This window comes from Tupaia chinensis, unplaced genomic scaffold (genome assembly GCF_000334495.1).
Source record: "Tupaia chinensis unplaced genomic scaffold, TupChi_1.0 Scaffold000350_1, whole genome shotgun sequence".
Lineage (NCBI taxonomy): Eukaryota > Metazoa > Chordata > Mammalia > Scandentia > Tupaiidae > Tupaia > Tupaia belangeri.
This window is the reverse complement of record NW_006159844.1, coordinates 8,071,936-8,092,652: the sequence shown is the minus strand read 5'-3', so window position 1 is coordinate 8,092,652 and position 20,717 is coordinate 8,071,936. Positions and strand designations below refer to the sequence as shown.

The window sequence follows — 20,717 nt, the reverse complement described above, 5'->3', positions numbered from 1 at the left end:
AGTAATATCTGATCTGTGTGCAGCACAAGGTTGTTATGATTATCAAATGAGATAATATATGTGAAATTGCAAGCCATAAAAGTATAAATGTAATTTATTATCGAAAATATCAATATCCTATTAGCAAGTGATTTCTTATCAAGCAGAACATTACTCTCAATGATGATTTAAGCATTTACTCAGGTACTCAGTGAATAGTGAGTTGATACAGGTGATAAATAGTGAACCCAGGATAACTACATCTAATTAATCTGTTAATTTGCATACTGTTTCAAATTAACATGTTAAAATCAATATTTGTTTCATAGGATAATAGATTATTTGGAATCGAACTATAAAATATAATTATCTAATTATATAAAATATAAAATTTTATAGTTGTTTCAAAATGTCCTATAAAATGAAAAAGAGGTTTATCTTGGATATGGAATTATGACTAATAGTAAGGTGTTTATCCTTTTTTAAAAAATACAGTTTTCTCTCAGAGCTAGTTCTCAAGCTGCAAAGTTACGGACTGAAGACAGCAGTGCATTTAATATCAGTATAAAATGGCTTTGTTTCTCATTGTTGTCTTTTAATTTGGCATGTTTCTATCTCAGAACCCCATTCAAAATGATATTCCAGCAGTCTTTAAATGATAATTTGAAGAAGCCAGGAGGATCATGGTGAAATATTCTATGTTCTGGATTTGTCTGGTTGTTTACTCATGATGTCTTAAAACTTTTTCCTCTACCCATTATTCCTGTAAACTGCAAATTCAGTCCAGAGGCTTGCTTGGATTCAGGCTAAATTTTTTTGGCAAATGTACTTAAAATGGCATCCTCTCATGTCAGGCTTCCCATTATTTGTGATGCTAAAGCAGTGACAGCTAGATAGATACCTTCTTTGTATAAATGAAAATTTTTTTATAATTAGCGGGAAACCTGTAGGATAGTCCTTGGACATCAGTGAGTTCCCCATCAAAGATTTGCTTAAGAATTTTAGAATCCATTGATGGAGTTGGCTGAATCATTTCTTTGGTGGTTATAAAATGGTGATTTTTAAAAAATTCTGTTATTTCTTCCACATTTTGAGTTGCTTTTAAAAAATTATATGTGTGTGTGTGTGTGTGTGTGTGTGTATGTGTATATATACACCTTTCTCTTATCAACTTTAGATGAAATATATCTTTTAAAATAAGAGAGGGCCAGCCCTATAGCATATTGATTAAGTGCTGTACATAAAAAGTCAGATCTTGGGACCAGCAGATGACGTATTGGTTACATCACTGGATGCTGACTGCAGTTCAAGTCCCCAACTCAGTGACTTGAAACTCAAGTCACTGGGTTGTGTGTGCATGACCCAAATCCTGGGAGGACCATGGAGAAGGGATTGCGGTGTGGCTATACTCCTGGGGGGTTATTTCTCACTTTCTGTCTCTGTCTCTCTGGTGAGCATACACACCCTGTAGCAAAAATCTCTCTAAAAAGAAAAAAAAGAAAGCCTGATCTCACATGGCTGACTGTGATTCAAGTCCTGGCCCTAGTGTCTTGAAAAAACATGCCAGCCGACATGTGTGAACATGTGTGTTCAATACCCTGATGATGAGGAGTAATGGAGAGAAAAGGGTTGTGGCATGACCACACTGAATTGTGAGGTGCCAGGCTTTCTCTCTTTTTCTTTTGGTAAGCACAATTTTAAAAAGAAGGTAAAGTAGAGCAAATTAAATGCCTTCCCTTTATTTACAAATTTTGGTGGTTTGGAAGTAGTGTAATGGTCACCTTCAATAGTGGTGTTTTATTTTCTTTCTTTTGAGTATAATTATAGACTGATTGATTTTTGTTTACTCAATATGAAGCAATCAATTACTGTGATTCTTTTTGATGCTTGTAGTTTTCACATTTGTCTAAAGGGAGTTTCTTCATGATGACACCTGTGTCCTTTTGATAGATCCCTATTAGTCAATGAATGCTTTTTTGCTTTTTTTTTATTTTCTGGTACAAAATGTCCCAGGATCATCTTGTACATTTTCTGTCTCAAACTTTTTAAAGGATTTTAAAAATTGTATATTCATCTTTTCTTAGATAGAAACAAGCTATACTAGACCTTGCCTTTGCCTTATTCATTAATTTAGCAAGTACTTATTGAGTAGCTGCTATGTGTCAAGAACCCATGGGTTTTATGGAGTACATTCATTCATTCATCTGGAAAATTCAGAAGAGGTGGCTTTCAAGCATAGAGGAATATGTGGTATGTAGAAATGGAGGAAAACCTGGGACACAGAGGTAGAAAAATCTGTACCTGGGAAGAAATGCTTGGTATAACATAAGTATAGGTAGATTTTGCTATTTGTCAGAAACAGAAGTCATGAGGGTACATGGGAAGATGGATTGGGATCCTATCATGAGAGGCATTTAAATATTGTACTAAGACATTTGGCTTTATTCAGAAGAAAATGAAACCACTAAAAGATTTGTTCTTTGTCATTATTACTTTATTTTAAATCGGAACAGTGGTGTGACCCATGATGTTCTGTGGGAAGCCTCACACATAGGCTTTTTTAGTGTGGGCCATCATGAGGGGAAATTTAGTCATACAGCTGGTTGGTAGATGCTGAAAAAGCTGGGCAGTCATGGGTATAATTACTCAAGTACAAAAGCACTAGCTACTCTGTGTTTTGCATCTCACATGCAACAGTAGATCACCAAAAGAATTTGAATGTCACTTCATAATAAGGTTTAGTTCAACTGCCCCCATAACTATGAGAAATTCTGTACATCCCAGATATCTTTGTCCTAAGCAAAGAACTCTTTTTCTTCTTGGTTCTTTTTCAAATCCTGATGGAGTCATACTTTCAGGTCAGTTTTAATTATGTAAGCTATACCAGAGAAACCAAATGCCATGAACAACTAAAATGCAGCTAAAAATTCAAACTTAATGCTCATACTGAAGTAAGACTTCTTGTGTTCTGAGGCTCCTTGCTCTTACTTTTGATACACTTATTTGAATTTAAGTTATCTAGGTTCTTAGGTAACAATATAGCACATGCATAAAACAAGCTACTAGAGGTTATCACGTCAAGGATTGCAAGGAATAACTTTTCCATTTTGGATGTAGTAGAGGGTATAAACTGTTAAATCAGGAATAAGAGCTCTAAAATAATTGACTCTAAAGCCATAATATATGAAGAAAAGAAGCCCAAACAATACTTGTGAATATATTACATTATAATAGATGTTTATATTTTGATAGTTTTCCATAAAACAGATTGTGTTTAAGGATATGAAATATTTCTGATTTCCATCCTAAATAAAAGAAATAAAATTTGAAAAAAAATCATTGGAACTTCAGAGGTAAATTACTCCTTCCCCCTCTCCTTTGATAATTGACAGTTGAATCAGGTATATTTTGGAGTTCCTGGAACTCAGATTAGGAGACTTGATCATTTAATAGACATTTTCTTTTTTGATTTAAACTATCTTACCTTACTGTTATATATTCAACTGTTTTTTCTTTTTGTGACATTTGGGGAGAATTCTACTTCCAGGTATAGCCTGGAATGTGATATACTGGGTTGTCAGAAAAGTCATGACATATTTTTCTGTTTTTCTATGCAGAAGTATATCATGACTTTTCTCACGACCTAATATTTTATCCATGTTTTAGCTCAATTGGGTCTTTTATCTCCATGGTTAAAGTTTTATAGAGACTTGCTAAAATTTAACATCATCGCTTCAAATTAAAATATGTAACACAGAGACTTAATAGCTTCCAGGGATTTCCTTGTTTGCAATTTTAGACAATCCCAATATAATTTTTAAACTGAAGGAATCTCAGGAGTCTGTGATGAAAACATCCCTTTGAGGGTATTTATTCTTCCATAACTGAGGAAGTCTTCTGAGTATGATTGTTAACCGCTTAATGCTCAGGCTGGAAGCCTGAGGTGTTTGTCAGCATTGGCCAAGGCTTCCATCTCTGCTTTCTACAAAGACATTGCCTCTCTTCCAACTGAAATATCTCATGAGTGTTTATTAAACAACATATTCATTCATTCATTTGACACATGATTCCGTTGGCATCAAGGATACAATTATAAACCAGAAAAGGTCTCTACCTTTGTGGAATTTATATTTCAGTAGCAGATGGACAAAAGCAAGCATGCAAAGAAGCAAAATAAAGTAAAAGGGACCCAGTCAAGTAATTATAATTGCAAGTTATAGTGTTAGGGGATAAAAAAAAAAAAAAAACAATAAGGCTTAAGAGAGAGAATAATAGGAGATACCTACCTTAGATAAGATGATCAAGGAATCAAGGAATTGAAACTGAAAGAAGTTGGATATAACTGGAATGTGCAGATAAGGGCAAGAGCACTCGAGATGGCTGGAGTTTTAGACAGCAAAGTCCAGACTAGGCAGGCCCTGAAGAATTGGGAATCCAAGGAGAGAGGTGTCTGCCACACACTGATTGAGGCTGAGGTCAGAGCTTTCCTTTGAAAACATTTTGGGCATAGCATCAACATCTACACTCTGTTGTCTTACCACATGAAGGGAAAAATAAAATGATAATGGAACAATTTTTGTTTAAATGTGTCTGTCTTGAACAGGACAATGTTTAGGAACTAGTCTTTTGGCCTAAGAGATAACAATAGTTCATTTTTTCACAATGACCCTAAAATTTAGAGCAGATAAAAGATACAACTGATATCAGCAAAAAGGTGGAGAAATCAGGAGGGTATAATTTTGTTTAACCTGTACCTCACTTAGAATATTAATATATCTGATGGATAGGGGTAAAGCCACTAAAGAGTGAGGGAAAGTGTATGTAGATATTTTTTATCTCCTTTGGATATGATAGCAAAGAGCTGGTGAGAATTTTCTGGAATACTAAGCACAAAGTCAAACTTTATAAGCTCTGAGCTACAGTGATGATCAATGTATGTTGTTAAAACGATCATACGAATACATTAGAATCACTATTGTAGAGGGGTTTTTTTTAGGAGTGTGTGTGTGTGTATGTGTGTGTATGCGTGTGTGCGCACGCGCAGGGGGCTTTGTCATAGATATACCAGAAAATGGCACCAATAGTTTTTTTCAAGACTTGGTGAACTTTTGGAAAGGATTGAAGACTTACTGGATATTGTTTTGAATTATAGTTTAGGTCCTAGAATTTCATTTTCAAGGATGTTATTGCATTGTTAACTTAAAGTAAGTTTAAGTCAAGATTTTATTTAAGAACATTCTAATTTGATTTTTGTGAGCACTGTTGTGATAACTGCTCTTTACATTTATTATACATGTTCGCTTGCTTTCCTACTCTGCCTTTATCCTTCTTAATCTCTTTTCACTTCTTTTCACTTTTCTCCTATTGAGCTTCTTCTCAAATTGACATGCATAAGCCAGTGTCAGAGGCTCTGTGATATTGACTGTCTGGGCAAATTGGAGCCCGATAAGAATTCTCAGGTTCATTTGGTTTCTTTCCCCCTAAGACTTGGACCTCTTGTTACTGGACCAGAAGTTAGGAACAGATGAAGAGGTGAATATTCAAAATTTGGGAATGCTTTTTCAGTCCTTCCCTACCTCTATTGAGTGAAAGCTATCTACCCACAGCTTTTTAAAAAGAATTATATTGTAAATCAATGCATTTCTGTGGTTTTTTTTTTTTTTTTTTTTGCTTTTGTTTTTAGGTTTTTGCCGTAGGGTACATGTACTCACCAGAGAGTGACAGAAATAGTGACAGGGAAAGTAAGAAATCATCTCCCCCCCTCCCCCAGGGAGATGACCACACCATGATCCCTTTTCTTCCGTTCTCTTCCTAGGATTTTGAGCACATGTGCACACACGGTCAGCATGATTTTCAAGCCACCAGGTCCAGGACTTGAACTGTGGTTGACCATGTGGGAGTCCAGTGCCTTACCTGCCATGCCACCTGCTGACCCCCATGCATTTCTGTTTCTAAGTGAGGAATACTGAAACTCATGAACTTGGTTATGTTCTATGTTAAGCTGTGAATGCCTGTGAATATTTGGTATGAGTTAGTATATCAGATGTCTTTTCACTTTTCAGTTAAACAGCTAACAAGAGTTGGGATTGAGGGGGATGAACAAGGGTAGTGGGGAGCTTTTGTTTGGGGCTATTACATGTGACTGAGAATTGCTGGAATATTCTTATTCAATATTTTGGGTCCTTAATTTACTCATAGCAAGCATCCTCTGCTTCCATTAGAATTTCTCAATTAAACACAATAATATGCCTTTACATTATTATAATGACTTCATTAAATTAATGAAAATCAATTTATTAAAAAGCAAAGGTTTTTCCTAGAAAAATATTTTCGAATATTTTCTACACATCTATTTTAAAATAAAATGTCTATTATAAGTTTTAAAATGATTCTTCTAATTCTTTTTTTTCTTCAAATATTTCTAATTTATCAATGGACACATCTTTGTATGATATCTAGATAAAATGTATTTTCTCCCTTTTAAATACTTTTAGATTTTCATCTGTTTTTATGGCATGTTACTGCATGCCTCCAGAGGCACACAGCATTTTTATTTTCAAGTAAATTTATATTAGTTACAGTCTCCAGCTGTTTTAGATATAGGATCATTTCCTGTTGGTACTGTTTCCAGGACAATTCTTTTTTCCCCCTCACAAAAATGAAAAATGTAATTTAACAAAGACATCCTATAATTGCCTTCATATCTAGCTAGGTATCTAGCAATCTGAATACTTTATTTTATTTAAAACATCTGTCTACATAATATCTAGTGATTGTCCGGAGCTATAGCATCCTTGGAAAAGGCAGCTGCTGCCATTTTTATTTCATTTATAAGGGACCAACAAAAATGCCTCCTTAATATTGAGTCTTCTGCCACTATGTCATATTACATAAGTTTTTGTTTTAATGAGTATAGCTTATCTTTTTGGTGTTTGCAATTAATTTAGTATTTTCAAACTGGGAAAGACTATTACTTTAAAAATCTCTGTGGAAACATGGTGTAAGAAAGCCAGCTTTTGTTATGTGTATATCAAAGTATCATAATAAAATTAGGGAAAAATTAGTAGAGAAACCTCACATTGGAATGCATTTTAATTCCTAGTTTTTTGAATATCATTTGTCTGTAATGTGTTTCCTTTTCATTTCTAATCCAAATGTAAAATCCTTTTTATTGTGAAGTTTTGTCTGCTGATTAGTCAGTTGATATTTTCTTGTTATTTTTCAAAAAATACATGGAGAAAGATGGCAGCTTCTGTAAAAGCTCTTTGTCTTGTAGGTGATACTGAATTTTGCTTGTAAAGGAACTCGTTTGTAAATGCTATTTATTTTGCATGACCCTTGGAGCCTCAAATGAAATGTCTAACTTTTAATAGATTGTATCATTTTAGGTTCAGCTGAATGACAAAAACAAGTACTCAGACTTACAACAGTGTGTCTACCAAAAACAACAAGTACTCAGACTTACAACAGTGTGTCTAAATGAGAAAGTTTACCTTTTCCAGGGAAATAATCAAAATATTCCTTTTTGGAACACTAAGAGTATGAAAGGGAAATGATTATGGCTCCCTACTGACATACTGTTATGATTGACAGGAAAAACCAACATGTGTGCCACCTGAGACATCTTGTTCAGGAACTTTCTGGAGGGTAGTAAATTGGTGTTGGCACAAACACAAAAAAATAAAATGACTTGATTCAGCACTTTTCAATTTTAAATCCCCAAACACTAAAGAAAGAAGTAAATATTCATCAAATGATCAAAATTTATATTGATTTTTATTCTACATTAGCAGCTCAAAGTCGAGATTCTTGACAGGTGGATTGTCGGTTTGAATGATTCTCTTTGAAATGAGGATATAGGCACTGAGCTGAGTGCAACTGCGCATTCCTGAACCATAGGTCCTGATTATTAGAACCCTAGGAGGCTAAATTTTTAAAAGAACTGTATAAAGGCATACTTGTTCCGTTCTGTTTTGATAACTAAATTGTTATTATTAGTATGTAAAGTAATTCTTGTTGTTCCTGCTCCATTCTTTCCTTTCTATCACCATCTAAGGACAACTATTTTTTAGAATTTCAAAGGAACTAGAATGCCTGTCGTCATAGTCACAGAGTTAATAGCAGCATTTGCCAGCATAATTGTACTTGGGAAGGAACTGCCAGTCCTGCAGGGCAAGAAAAACGAAGATTGTATCTTCACATTATACATCTTTAATTTTTAGTTTCTGCCAGAAAGTAAATAAGGATTTACTGTAGTGGAATTTAGAAGATGGGACTAAGGGCACTGCTATAGAATATAAACACGGACTTGATGCCTGTGTCATTGTGCAGATTTGCGAAGGAAACAGTAATGGAAAGACATCGAAAATTCTAATCATCCCCTCCAGTCCACACAGTATAATCACACTCCCTTCCTATCCTAGTTCATGACATAAGATACTGAATTTTTAATGCCTTTAACTACTTGCATTACAAAAGGGGGTGTGTGTAGATGAAACTCTACAAATGTAATTGTGTGATATATTTGTTCATGTTTGTTAGGTGGAAGCTTTTATGTTGTTTTAATAAACATCTCATCTGTTGTTAAAATGGAGGAAGAGGACATTTTTCTTTACTCACAAACAAATGCAAAAGAAATAATGAAAATAGTGTTAATGTTAATATCTCTGCTTTGTTTAAATGCTTATCATTTAACAAATATCATTAAGGATATAGCATTAAAATTGAATTTCACATTGAATGTGTTTAATGGCTTGAAAACAATATCAAGTCTGTAGAAATAAAGATGACCTTTTAAAGGTATAAATATATTTTACTTAAATCAGTTATCTTTTGCAGTTGTCCTGGCTTCATTAGATAGGCAATCTATAAATAAACCTTGAGAACCTAAGGCTAAATTTTCTAGAACTGCCATTATGATTATAGTCTTGTATACTAATGTACAAAGATTAGTATATGCAATAGTCTTTTGTTAAATTTTTATATATATGTGTATATCTATATAAATTTACTTTTTAACAAGGGGAAATATATTTTTAATACTTTCATAACTCTCTTATCCAATAATTAAAAAGAACATTCTGCCAAACATACCAAATGGTTCTTCTTTGGCAACATTTTTGAGGTTTAATATTGATTGTACCCTTGAATGAATGTTTGAGCTCCTAATATGTACAATAACTTTTCTAGGATACCAGATGATACATACCCTGAGGGCAGATACCACATCTGACCCAGATTTATATCTGCCCAATGTCTTACGTCTAAGAGACACACGAGATGTATTTGTTGAATGAATAAATGAAGACTCTTAACCAATTTTACTCCAAAGGAAAAAAAAAGTTCTTTAGTCCTGTGACCCCTGGCTCTGTCTCTGTTGGAGGAAGCTTTGATACAGTTCTTTAGTCCTGGCTCTGTCTCTGTTGGAGGAAGCTTTGACAATCCACTCTGTTGTACATGCAGGACTGGAAGAATGACATGAAATTCTCATTCGTTATAACGTCAGATGTGATTTGTATTTAGCCAGACTGCTGTTAATGCTGGATATGTGAATAAATGTCTGTAGAGAGTTCATTTCTGGACAAAGGAAATGTACTTTGAATTAACTGCCAAAAGTGAGTTATTTTTGAAAATTATGAACCACCGTAAATGACAGCTAATGCAAAAATACACAAAATAACTAAGATCTTTGGGGTAAAAAAACTTCAAAAGGATAAAAGTGACCATTCTAAATCCTGAAATAAGTATTGGGAACCAGCAGTTAGCGTAATGGCTATGTCGCTGGACTCCCACGTAGTCGACCGCGGTTCGCGTCTCGGACCCGGTGGCTTAAATCTCACGCCGGGCGCGTGTGCGTGCGTGCCCAAGATCCCGAGAGGAGAATGGAGGAGAAGGGATTGCGGTGTGACCATCCCCCCTGGGGGGTGATTTCTCGCTTTCTGTCTCTATGTCTCTCTCTCTGTCTGGCGAGCGCACGTGCCCTATAGCGAAAACCTCTCCAAAAAAAAGAAAGTATGAAGAATTCTGCCAAGTTAAAGTGTGGAGATTTTAAAGTATAGAGTCTAGTAAACCCTGGAAGTCCATGAGGGTCTTGAGTTGAAGGTGTTAGAAGAAGGAAGCAATCAGGCCTCGTTGCATAAGACAGAGACTACTGGGAGGAAAGAGAGGAGGCATAGTAAATATTTGTGTAAGAAAGAAAAGGAAAAGCCATGAGCTTAGATTGTATAGTAAAAATAGGAAAAATATCCCAAGTGACAAACTCATTGCCATAAAAAGCAGAATTTCCCCCCAATTATATTGAAGGATCCCTGTTACCTACTTCAGCTAGTGTAGAATCTCCCAGATACAAACTGTGGCATTGTTTGTGTCTCCTGAAAATACCCAAATGATTCTTGAATTAAAGAAGTTTTTCTTTTTATCCTAGAGTATAGTAATAATTTATATACTTCAATATTTTCTGTCAAAAAATAATAATTTCCCTCCTAAAGGAGAGTGAAGCCAAAAATTTTAAAAATCAAATTGAAGCTATAGTCTTCAAACTATGTATTTTATTTCTTTGTATATTTTAGACTAATGTAGATATTTGAACTCAGTAAAATTTATTCCATTTGTATTGACTGCCTGCCACATACTGTGTGCTGTGCTGAATGTCAGGGACACATCAGTGAAAACAGATAAATCCTTGCCCTCCTGGCGTTTCAAATCCATTGGGGGAAGGTGGACAATATAAAAATAAATAACATATTTAGCCACATATGATAATGTGTAGAGGAGGATACGGATTGCTGGGGATAGGAATAAATTAGTTTTAAGTAGTAGATCAAGGAAGATGTAGATGACAAGAGGGTATTTCAGCAAAGAACTGAAGGAGGTAAGAGACTAAACTGTCACATAAACAAGAGCAAGTGTCACAAGAGCACATCTACTGGCACTGCTAGAGCAGGACAGAATAGGCTGAGAACTGGCCCCTGTGTGGAAAATGTGGACAAAAACCTGACTGGGGTGTATTCAAGATAAAAGAGGAGAGGGATTGGAAACAGCAAGTATAGATAAATAAAAGTATCTTTGCTGTAATGAAGAACAGAAAGATAGGCTATAGCTCTAGCTCGAGTGTAGATTAACGTCAATTGGTGTCTAGGATTTTTTCTTTTTTTTTTTTTGACCGTGGAGAAAAAATACCCAGCACTTTTCTCTTTTATTCTTTTTTCTTTATTTTTTTTTTGCTCATGTTTATGGAAAAACTTGATGAAGGAGAGAAAGGGAGTTTTCAGGAAATGATCTTCTTTATGTAGATAAGAGAGCGTCTGGTGCACAAATACAAAGGCTTGATCTTATAAAGAAATATAGTTTTCAAAGAAACAGGAGACCTGGATGCAGGTAAGTATATAGATATAGATGGAAACTATAAAGTGTAGTATGAGCAAACAAGGAGACCTACAATAGTATAAGTTAAGAAAGAGTAAAATTAATATTCTCAAGAAACTTAATCCAACAAAGGATGCTAGGATTTGTGATGCTAAGAAAAATCATTGATCAGTGCTTCTGAGGACAAGATAAGACAGGTTATACGTGGTTATAAAAATAATCATGTATTGGGACCAGCAGTTAGCGTAATGGCTATGTCACTGGACTTCCACGTAGTCGACCACGGTTCGTGTCCCGGACCTGGTGGCTTAAAACTCACACCGGGCATGTGTGCGTGCGTGCCCAAGATCCCGAGAGGAGAATGGAGGAGAAGGGATTGCAGTGTGGCCAGCTCCCCTGGGGGGTGATTTCTCGCTTTCTATCTCTCTGTTTCTCTCTGTCTTTCTGGCAAGTGCACACGCCCTATAGCAAAAACCTCTAAAAAAAATAATAATAATCATCTATTTAATTCTTAAAGATTAGATTGGCTAGAATTTCCCCAAAAAGTATCATGGGTCAACTACTTTGTTATTAGTTAGACACCCAGGATCAGAAGGAAATACATGGTTGAGTAATTATTCAGACTCCAAAGAAGGTCATTGAATTTAGATCACAACATATCAAGCCAAATTTAAATAAATATTTTAGAACACTGGTCTTGTTTTCTGTTTAAATTTTTAATTTTGTAGTCTAAATTTGATTTGGTGATTTAGGCACTAGATACATTCAAAATAAAGGAGGGAAATATACTACTAATGATAAGCAGCAAAGCAATTATATTAAATCTCTGATGAGAAAGCAGCGTTTTTAAATTTATTGGATCGCCTTAACAAAACACCACCAACTGGATAGTTAAACAACAGAAATGTGTTTCCTATAGTTCTGAAGGCTGGAAGTCTAAAATATAGATGTGTGCAAGTTTGGTTTCCTCTGTCCTTGGCTTGCAGATGACCCCCAGGGCCTTTACTCTATGTGTTCACACTTCTTGTGTCTCTTCCTCTTATAAAGACATAAATCCTGTTGGATTAGTGATCCACCTTTGTTACTTTATTTATCCTCAATTACCACCTAAAGATCCTTTCTGCAAAAACTGCAGTGTTAGGGCTTTGACATATGAGTTTGTGGAGTAAGAAGACACAATTCAGTTCATAACATTGTATGAAAGGTTTACTAAAAATACTGGAACCAGAATCTCTTAGGCATTCTCACTATTTGAGATGCTGGGCTTCCAGCAAGATACAAACTCATGATTTTCTTCCCATTGTAGTCATTTTCAAAGTACACCAAGAGGTGGGAGCTAGGGAAGAATTTTAACTATTCCTTCAGGTGACTATCTTGTCATGACAGAAAAAGAAAGATGGAGCAAGATTAAGGCCATCACAGAAACAATAGCAGCTTCTGTTGGTACTTTGTTGTGCCCAGGATATTGTTCAAATTCTGTAACCCGGTATCTTCCACAGTCTGCCTCCTTCCATTTTAGCCTCTTCCTCCAAATTTCCCGAAGGTCCAGCCTCCTATCCCTGAACACATCACATCTTTTCACAATTCTGAACACGTGAGTTACTCTGTCTATAAAGATATCCATTTGCTTCTTTACTTGATAAGTCATACCGTCATCTCAGTTCTGGTTCAAATGCCATTTCTATCTAGACTTCACTGCCCTCTCCTTCCCTTCAAGCAAGCAATGGCTTTATTTCCCATCATTCCCTACAATCATTACATTTGGTCACTTGTTATCTGTTGGCATGACTCTCTCCTTGACCATACTGCACTCCCTTAGGAAAAGGTACTGTTTGATTTTTCCTAATACCTACAGTTCCTGAGATATAATGAACTCTATGTGAGCATATGAGTAATAAATGTATGGATGCATAAACATATAATTCATTCCTTTAGCAATTATTTACCAAGCCCCTATTATTACTGAATAGATGATGTTTAAAGCCATGGAAGAGAGTATAGATTTAAAAAAAATTAGTACTGGAGGGACCAGCAGATGGCATAATAGTTATATCACTGGATTCCCATGTAGTCAGCCGTCATTCCAGTCCTGGACACAGCAACTTAAAATGCATTCCAGGCTCATGCGCATGCGTGCCAAAATCCCAAGAGGAGAAGAGATTTCAGTGTGACCATCCACCCTGGAGTGTGATTTCTCACTTTCTGTCTGTCTGTCTCTCTCTGTCTCTCCAATGAGTGCATGTGTCCTATAGGGAAAATCTCTCTCTCTCTCTCTCATTAAAAAAAAGAGGTACTGGGAGTACAAAATGGCAAAAGAAATAAGCATAGTCCCATACAAAGTTTAAAGTCTAGAAATAGAAACAGAAAAATCTAAACTAGAAAATACAGGCATTTTAAATTGTGATATCTGCTATGATGGAAATTAATATAGTCCTGAAATGGAGAAAATATAGTGTTTCTACTTTTTAAAAGAAGTCTCTTCTGCCCTCCCTTCCTGCCCCTACTTCCTTCCTTCCTTCTTTCAGAGAGAAAGAGAAACAGGTACCCTTCACAGGGTTTTGCCATACCATAGTCTTCACTCCAGCCTCCAAGACAGCCAAGATCACACACATATGTGGGTGTGCTCAGCATATTCAGGTCAACTTGAGATCTAAATCCAATCCTCCTGTGTGACTTCAGCATCATACACCTATACCTGTGCCATAGCAGCTGGGCCTGGGTCTACTTTTGATAACATATTAAGGGAAGGACCCTGTGAAGTTAAATGTCAGCTTAGAACTAAAAGATGAGAAGATGTTAGCAAGAGAATGTTCCAGAAAAAGAAAACAATATATGCAAAGGTCTTTAGGAAGAGAAGAACCATTTAAAGAACTAGAATGTTTAAAGAATTAAAAGATGGCAAGGATGACAGGGGCATGGTGATTGTGTGGGGCCTAGGAGGAATGAGATCAAAAGTAGATGGGAACAAAATCACATATGCCATGGGGAGAAGTTGTTTCCTGGCTCAGGATGCAGTATGAAGCCAGCTCATGTTTTGTAAATCTCTGGCCATGGTAGGGGAAGAGACTGGAAGAGTAGGGATGAGTGAGGGAAGATATATGTGGTAAGGTAATTGCTATATTGCAGTTGAGAGATGAGAATGTTGAACAAGGCAAATAGTGCAGGTTAGGGAGATAGACTGGAGAGACATTATGAAGAAGGACTTGACAGTTTTCAACTTGCTGTAGGAAATGAAAGAGGAAGAATGAAGAATAACTCTCAGGTTTTCGCCCTGAACAATGAATATTGCCATTTATTTTAAAAGAAAGGCCTAAGTACAGAAAGGCTTGTTGGATGTGATGAAGATGAGGATGAAGTTCTTTTTTAAACACTAAGTCCTAAACTAACCTGAGTAGTAATGTAAGCTGTTTGGTTGTATTTGTATGTATAGAGCTCAGAGGTATTTAAAGCCATGGAAGAGAGTATAGATTTAAAAAGAAATTTTAATTAAAAAAAAAAAAAGGTCCAAAATCAAGCCCTGAAACAGCACACCTGTGTCCTCAGTTGTGATTTCAAAGATCAATATAAAATATATACAATATATTAAACTAATTTGGGGATGAAGGAAGGAGGGAGAACAGTGAGAATCCATTGTATTGGTTCAGCCAATGGGTAATGCTATTCTACACTAAAGTAAGCAAGAACTGATGATTTTTCTCTTCTCATTGTACACTCTCTTTTATAGCTTTCTCATATTCTCTCCCGATGTCAACATTGCCTCCAGGTTTGTATTTCAATCCTAATATTTCCACCTGCTTTCTGAACATCTCTTTCTGAATGTCCCGCAGTACCTCAAAAGAAAAGACTCAAATCCAGCTTATTCCTTCTGTCTACCCTTATTGCTCTTATACTCCTACTCTAATTGATGGCACTGTGGGCTTCTCAGCGATATAGAAAAAAAAAAAATCCATCACTGAGTCTTGTTCCCTTCTCTTTTTTTAACTTGATGAGTACATGGCCAAATCCTATTGCTTCCACATCTTTAATCTTATTTACTCAGGCTAATAAGACTGTTAGTAAAATACAATCACTTTTATCTGTTGTTATCAAAGTCGTTAATAAAATTATTTTAACTAGAGATGATGGTAATATTTTCTAACAACTGTACTCTTCAAAATTTCTCCTGAAACTTTATCTTTAAACTAAAACATCATATAAGAAAAGGTTAGAACAATCTGCAGAGAGATTTAGTCTGCTGAAATCATTCAACCTTAGCAGGAGGAACTACTTTGGTCCAATTTTTATCATCACATCTAAGAATGAATCACTGAAAGCAGAGATAGAAATAGAGATGGATAGGAAATACCTAAACCATCTAATTCATCTCCTTGTTAGCATAGGAAAGCTTCCTATGTCAAATGCATATGAGATATTATGCAATAAAAGTCTTAGATTTCAACATTTCAATCTTTTGTTTTATTTCATTTTTTTATTTAAAAAAATTTTTTTGGAGAGTTTTTTTTTTTTTGCTATAGGACTTGTGCGCTCACTAGACAGAGAGAGACAGAGACAGAAAGCGAGAAATCCCCCCCCAGGGGGGATGGCCACGCCACAATCCCCTCTCCTCCATTCTCCTCTCAGGATCTTGGGCCCACATGCACACGCGCCCGGCGTGAGTTTTAAGCCACCGGGTCTGGGACTCAAACTGCGGTCGACCACGTGGGAGTCCAGCGACATAGCCATTACGCTAACTGCTGGTCCCAACATTTCAATCATTTTGTAAGGTGACTAATTATCTTTCAAGTTGCTCTCAGCTTCGTTTCCTGAATGCCTTTCCTCATATCCTTATCATATGAAAGGTGTTTCCCTTTGTACGTAGAAATGGTAGCGTATACAAGGGATGAAGACGGAGTATTTCTTCATAGTAGTCATGGGTCTATTTCAAGTATGCTTCCCTCTTTATGATCTTTTTTGTGACTAGTGGTACACATTTGTAAGATCATTACCCAGAACAAGTCATAGCCCCATGTTTTCTTAGGACGGTTAAAAACTAATGACAACTTCTAGATATCAGATGGGCTGCTTGGCACCTTATGGCACAGATATATTCTTCTAATAGGGTTTTCAATGGAGTATAAAGTGTGGGATGACATTCTCCTTATGTCCTATTGCTTTTTAGTGGAAGGGAGAGGGTGGGGTTTGGAAAGAGTATTGTTTTTTAGTTCCTGAACTTTTTTCAGTGTCTTTGGTATCTCATCTATCACATAAGAATTTAAATGTTTCTTTTTAATATATGTTCTCTCCTTTTTCTTTATCTTTTTCTTTTTTTTTTGTAGAAATTTTTGCTATAGGGCACGTACGCTTTCTGTAGAGAAAGAGAGAGACAGAGAGAAAGTGAGAAATCACCTGCCCCTCCCCCCCCAGGGGCCTTTCCTTTCCTCCATTCTTCTCTTGGGATTTTGAACACATATACACACACACACCCAAAGGTGAGTTTCAAGTTGTTAGGTCCAGGACTTGAACTGTAGTTGGCCACATGGGAATCCAACGCCTCAATCATCATGCCACCTACTGGCCTCATTCTGTTTCAAATTATTTCAAATTATCAGTTCTCTATAGTACGTTTTATTATTATTATTATTATTATTATTATTATTATTATTTTAGTACATATTTTTAGGTTAATAGGTATGGTGCTTTTAGATTCCATGATACTTGGAAGGGACCAGCAGTTAGCGTTATGGCTATATCGCTGGACTCCTATGTAGCCAACCGTGGTTTGAGTCCCAGACCCAGTGGCTTCAACTCACACCGGGCATATGTGCGTGATTGCCCAAGATCCCAAGAAGAGAATGGAGGAAAAGGGATTGTTGCGTGGCCATCCCCCTCTAGGGGGTGATTTATTGTTTTCTGTCTCTCTGTCTCTCTCTGTACATGCATTTAATATTAATATTCTGTATAACTCATCTTCCATATTATTAGTAAAGATGTTAAATAATATTAGAACTAGCATTTCCTTTGTGCCTTCCTACGAGCCATACCTCCTACACAACTGAATATACACCATGTTATATTATCCTTTGTGTATAATATTTGTCATCATTTTCAATGCCGTTGAATCTATTCTCATTCAAAGCGAATGGTTTGAGCAAGGAAAGTTCACATAAACCAATACATTTATTGCAATTTTGAACTAGTTTCTGAAGCTTCAATCATGTAACTGTAGTATTTTTAAAATAGTTCATGTTCTTTTTTTTTCTTTTTTTAGCCATCTAGAGGTTCTTAACTGTTTCCTTATGAATAGCAGTGACAGGAATTCCAGAATGCTTTGAGACTATTTTTTTTCTAAGCTGCCTATTTACCCATTTTCATTACAGAGTCCTAATTTGGCTTTTAATTAAATATATATATGTGTGTGTGTGTGTGTGTGTGTGTGTGTGTGTGTGTGTGTATGAGAGAGAGAGAGAAAGAGAGAGAATGCGAAAGCGAGCAGCTGCCTCTTTATAACAGTCTCTTTTTTCTTAATAGTTGAGTCTGTAAAACTAGAGACCAACAAAAGGCCTCTTTCGGCTCTTGATAGTAAGAGTGGATGGTTGGGACCAGCAGGTGGCGTAATGATTACGTCACTAGACTCCCATGTAGTCAACCACAGTTTGAGTCCCAGACCCAGCAACTGAAAACTCAGGGGAATGTAGGTGTGCAGTACTTAAAATCCAGAGTGGAGAATGGAGGAGAGGGGATTGCAGTGTGGCTATCCCACCTGTGGGGTAGGGGTGATTTCTTGCTTTCTGCCTCTGTCTCTCCAGTGAGCACACATACCCTATAGCAAAAATCTCTCTTAAAAAAAAAAAAAAAAAAGTGGATGGTCATGTCTGACTTGATTTTTCTTACATGTTATGAAATTCTGGAGGCTATCAAGAGCTGACCCAAAACTGTTCTTTTTAGGAGGATATTTAACAAAATCGTAAGATACTAGTTTTGGTTTATCAGAAATATTAATGGACATACTTGGATTTAGTGAAGCACACTAAAAGAAAATGAAATTTCTTTGCTATAGAATGTGCATGAACTCAGCATTGCTACTTACTTTTTCCATGGGCAAGCGTGCCCCTGAGAAGACCCCATTCTCAGTCTCATCTGGTGTTCGAGGGAACCCTAAAGCCACAAGGATCACAACAGCTGCAATAAATAAAGCATCTATTCAATACATTTCCATGCCAAATATTATTCAGCATTCTTTTGGCCTTAGTTTGATAGAAAACAGCATGGTGAACTTACTACCTCTCTTTTACTACAGTAAGTCCCAAGTAACTATGAAAGATTTAACAGTTCAAACCTGTATGTAAGCAAAATCACTATTTCCTATACTTTAAAAGTATTAAAATAATAATATGAAGAACCACGTAAAGAGTAATAAAGAGAGTCTACTGTCTTTGTTGAAGAGGTACTAGAATTAATACTAAGCTTTTTTATTCTCGTTACAGAAGATAATAGAAAAACATTCAGAATATGTGTCCATGCAAATATATGGGTTAGAGGGTATCGTTAAAAAAAACAAGTGTTACATATGTGACAATGTGAGGAAGAACATAATCAAGGAATTTCACAGATTATGACAATATGAGGAAGAACATAATCAAGGAATTTCACAGACTTTTTATGTAAAGTCTTATTATACCGCATTAAAATCTCGATATTTTGTGACATATACTGAGTCTTCCGAGGGTTCATTTATTCAGGTCAAATTTTAAAGAAGAACTTATAAGATTCAGATCTAAAATATAATTCTGTAATATGCCCAGCTGATTCCATTAAATCCAACCCGAAAAGGAGTGGTATAATGATGTGAACAACTCCCATTCTTTGACTTGTTACACCTCACTTGATATGCATTCCTCCTGGATTAAAACCTCAATTTCTCTTTGTTTCTCTCTCTAGGCTGAGGTTCAACTATGCTACCTGGAAGCACAAAGAGATGCTGTTGAGCAGATGTCCCTCAAGCTGTACAGTGAGCAGTATACCAGCAGCAGCAAGAGAAAAGAAGAGTTTGCTGATATGTCAAAAGTTCATTCAGGGGGAAGCAATGGGTAGGGAACTATTCTTTTTGTTGTTTTATTCTCACTTATCTACTTTTTCAGTGATTTTCCACTGGTAGGTGTTAGGCAAGTATTTCCTCTCTAGCTAACAGACAAGGAGCTTAGTAGACTAGGCATTTATGTTCCTTTCCATTTATGCCTGAGTTGAAGACTGTGGATTTTATCAGCCTGTACCATCTAACCAGAACAGCCTAACTTCATTATTATGTTTTAAAAATATAGCCTTGCGATTTCACTAGTATTTTTGTGAGTACATTGTGTCAAGAGTGGCAGTTTGAGAAAACATGTGACTTTTAGATGTATGCAGAAATGCGCTTCTGTGAGCTATTCTAGCAAGGCTATTGAAAAGCATTTACATACAAAAGCACTATTTGCCTGTTGTCAATGGTAATCTTGTTGCTGTTGATACCCTGATACTGCAGTATTGGGCTAAAGGAAGTCATATGTGTTTATCAGATTTTTAAAAAATCTCATATCAACAACAACAAAATAACCATTAATAGCAAACAAATAATACTTTAATATATAAATACTTTTCAATAGCCCTACTAAAATAACTCACAAAAACACTTATCTACATGCGTCTAAAAGTCACATTTTTTCTCAATCTGCCTCTCTCCACAACATTGTACCTGTAGTATAGGTCTTACTTCTTAATAAATTATTTTTCCTTGTATTTCCTCCTTTTTAAACCTTATTATTTATTTTAAAATCTAATTAAAAAATTTTAAGCACAAGAATCTCAATGGAAACTGGTAGCACACAATGTTCTTAAACACTGTGGAAATTTAATAATATTGAATGGCCATGGGATAGCCATTTAGCTTCACATAAAGTCAATTGAAATAATGGACTAGCATTTGAATTGTCTATGGTATGTGAAGAGACCAAACACCTTCAGTGACACGTCGACAGTTTAATTCAGCCTGAGACATGACTGTTTATATTGTATTAATCGTCCATACTATTGAATAATTAAGTCATGTATTCAGATATTTCCAAATGACTTTAAAATTATGCAAACAATGTCTTTCATGCTTTCTCTCTATGTATATATCTATATGTATGTGTGTGTGTGTGTGTCTGTCTGTCTGTCTGTCTGTCTGTAAATGTATTTACCTCTTTTCTGGCTTAATTCTAATATATGCCAAATGAGTATTAAAGAGTTAAAGAGTAGTGATAAAATATAATTATTTCATAATTTTAATAGCTTGATAATAAGTCATACTCATAAAAATATAAATGGGCCAGACATTGGTGAAGTGGTAAAACACAACATTCTGAGGGACCAGCAGATGG

At 35.8% G+C, this 20,717-nt stretch overlaps 1 protein-coding gene across 1 annotated transcript in view; it reads left to right on the top strand.

Moving 5' to 3' along the window:
• The window catches only part of AKAP6 (A-kinase anchoring protein 6), a 400,528-nt gene that overhangs the window by 221,800 nt on the left and 158,011 nt on the right, over window positions 1–20,717 (top strand). Inside the window, exon 7 of the mRNA XM_027773404.1 lies at window positions 19,261–19,409. Within this exon, the coding sequence (XP_027629205.1) occupies window positions 19,261–19,409 (149 nt within the window). The remainder of the gene's footprint in view (window positions 1–19,260; window positions 19,410–20,717) is intronic.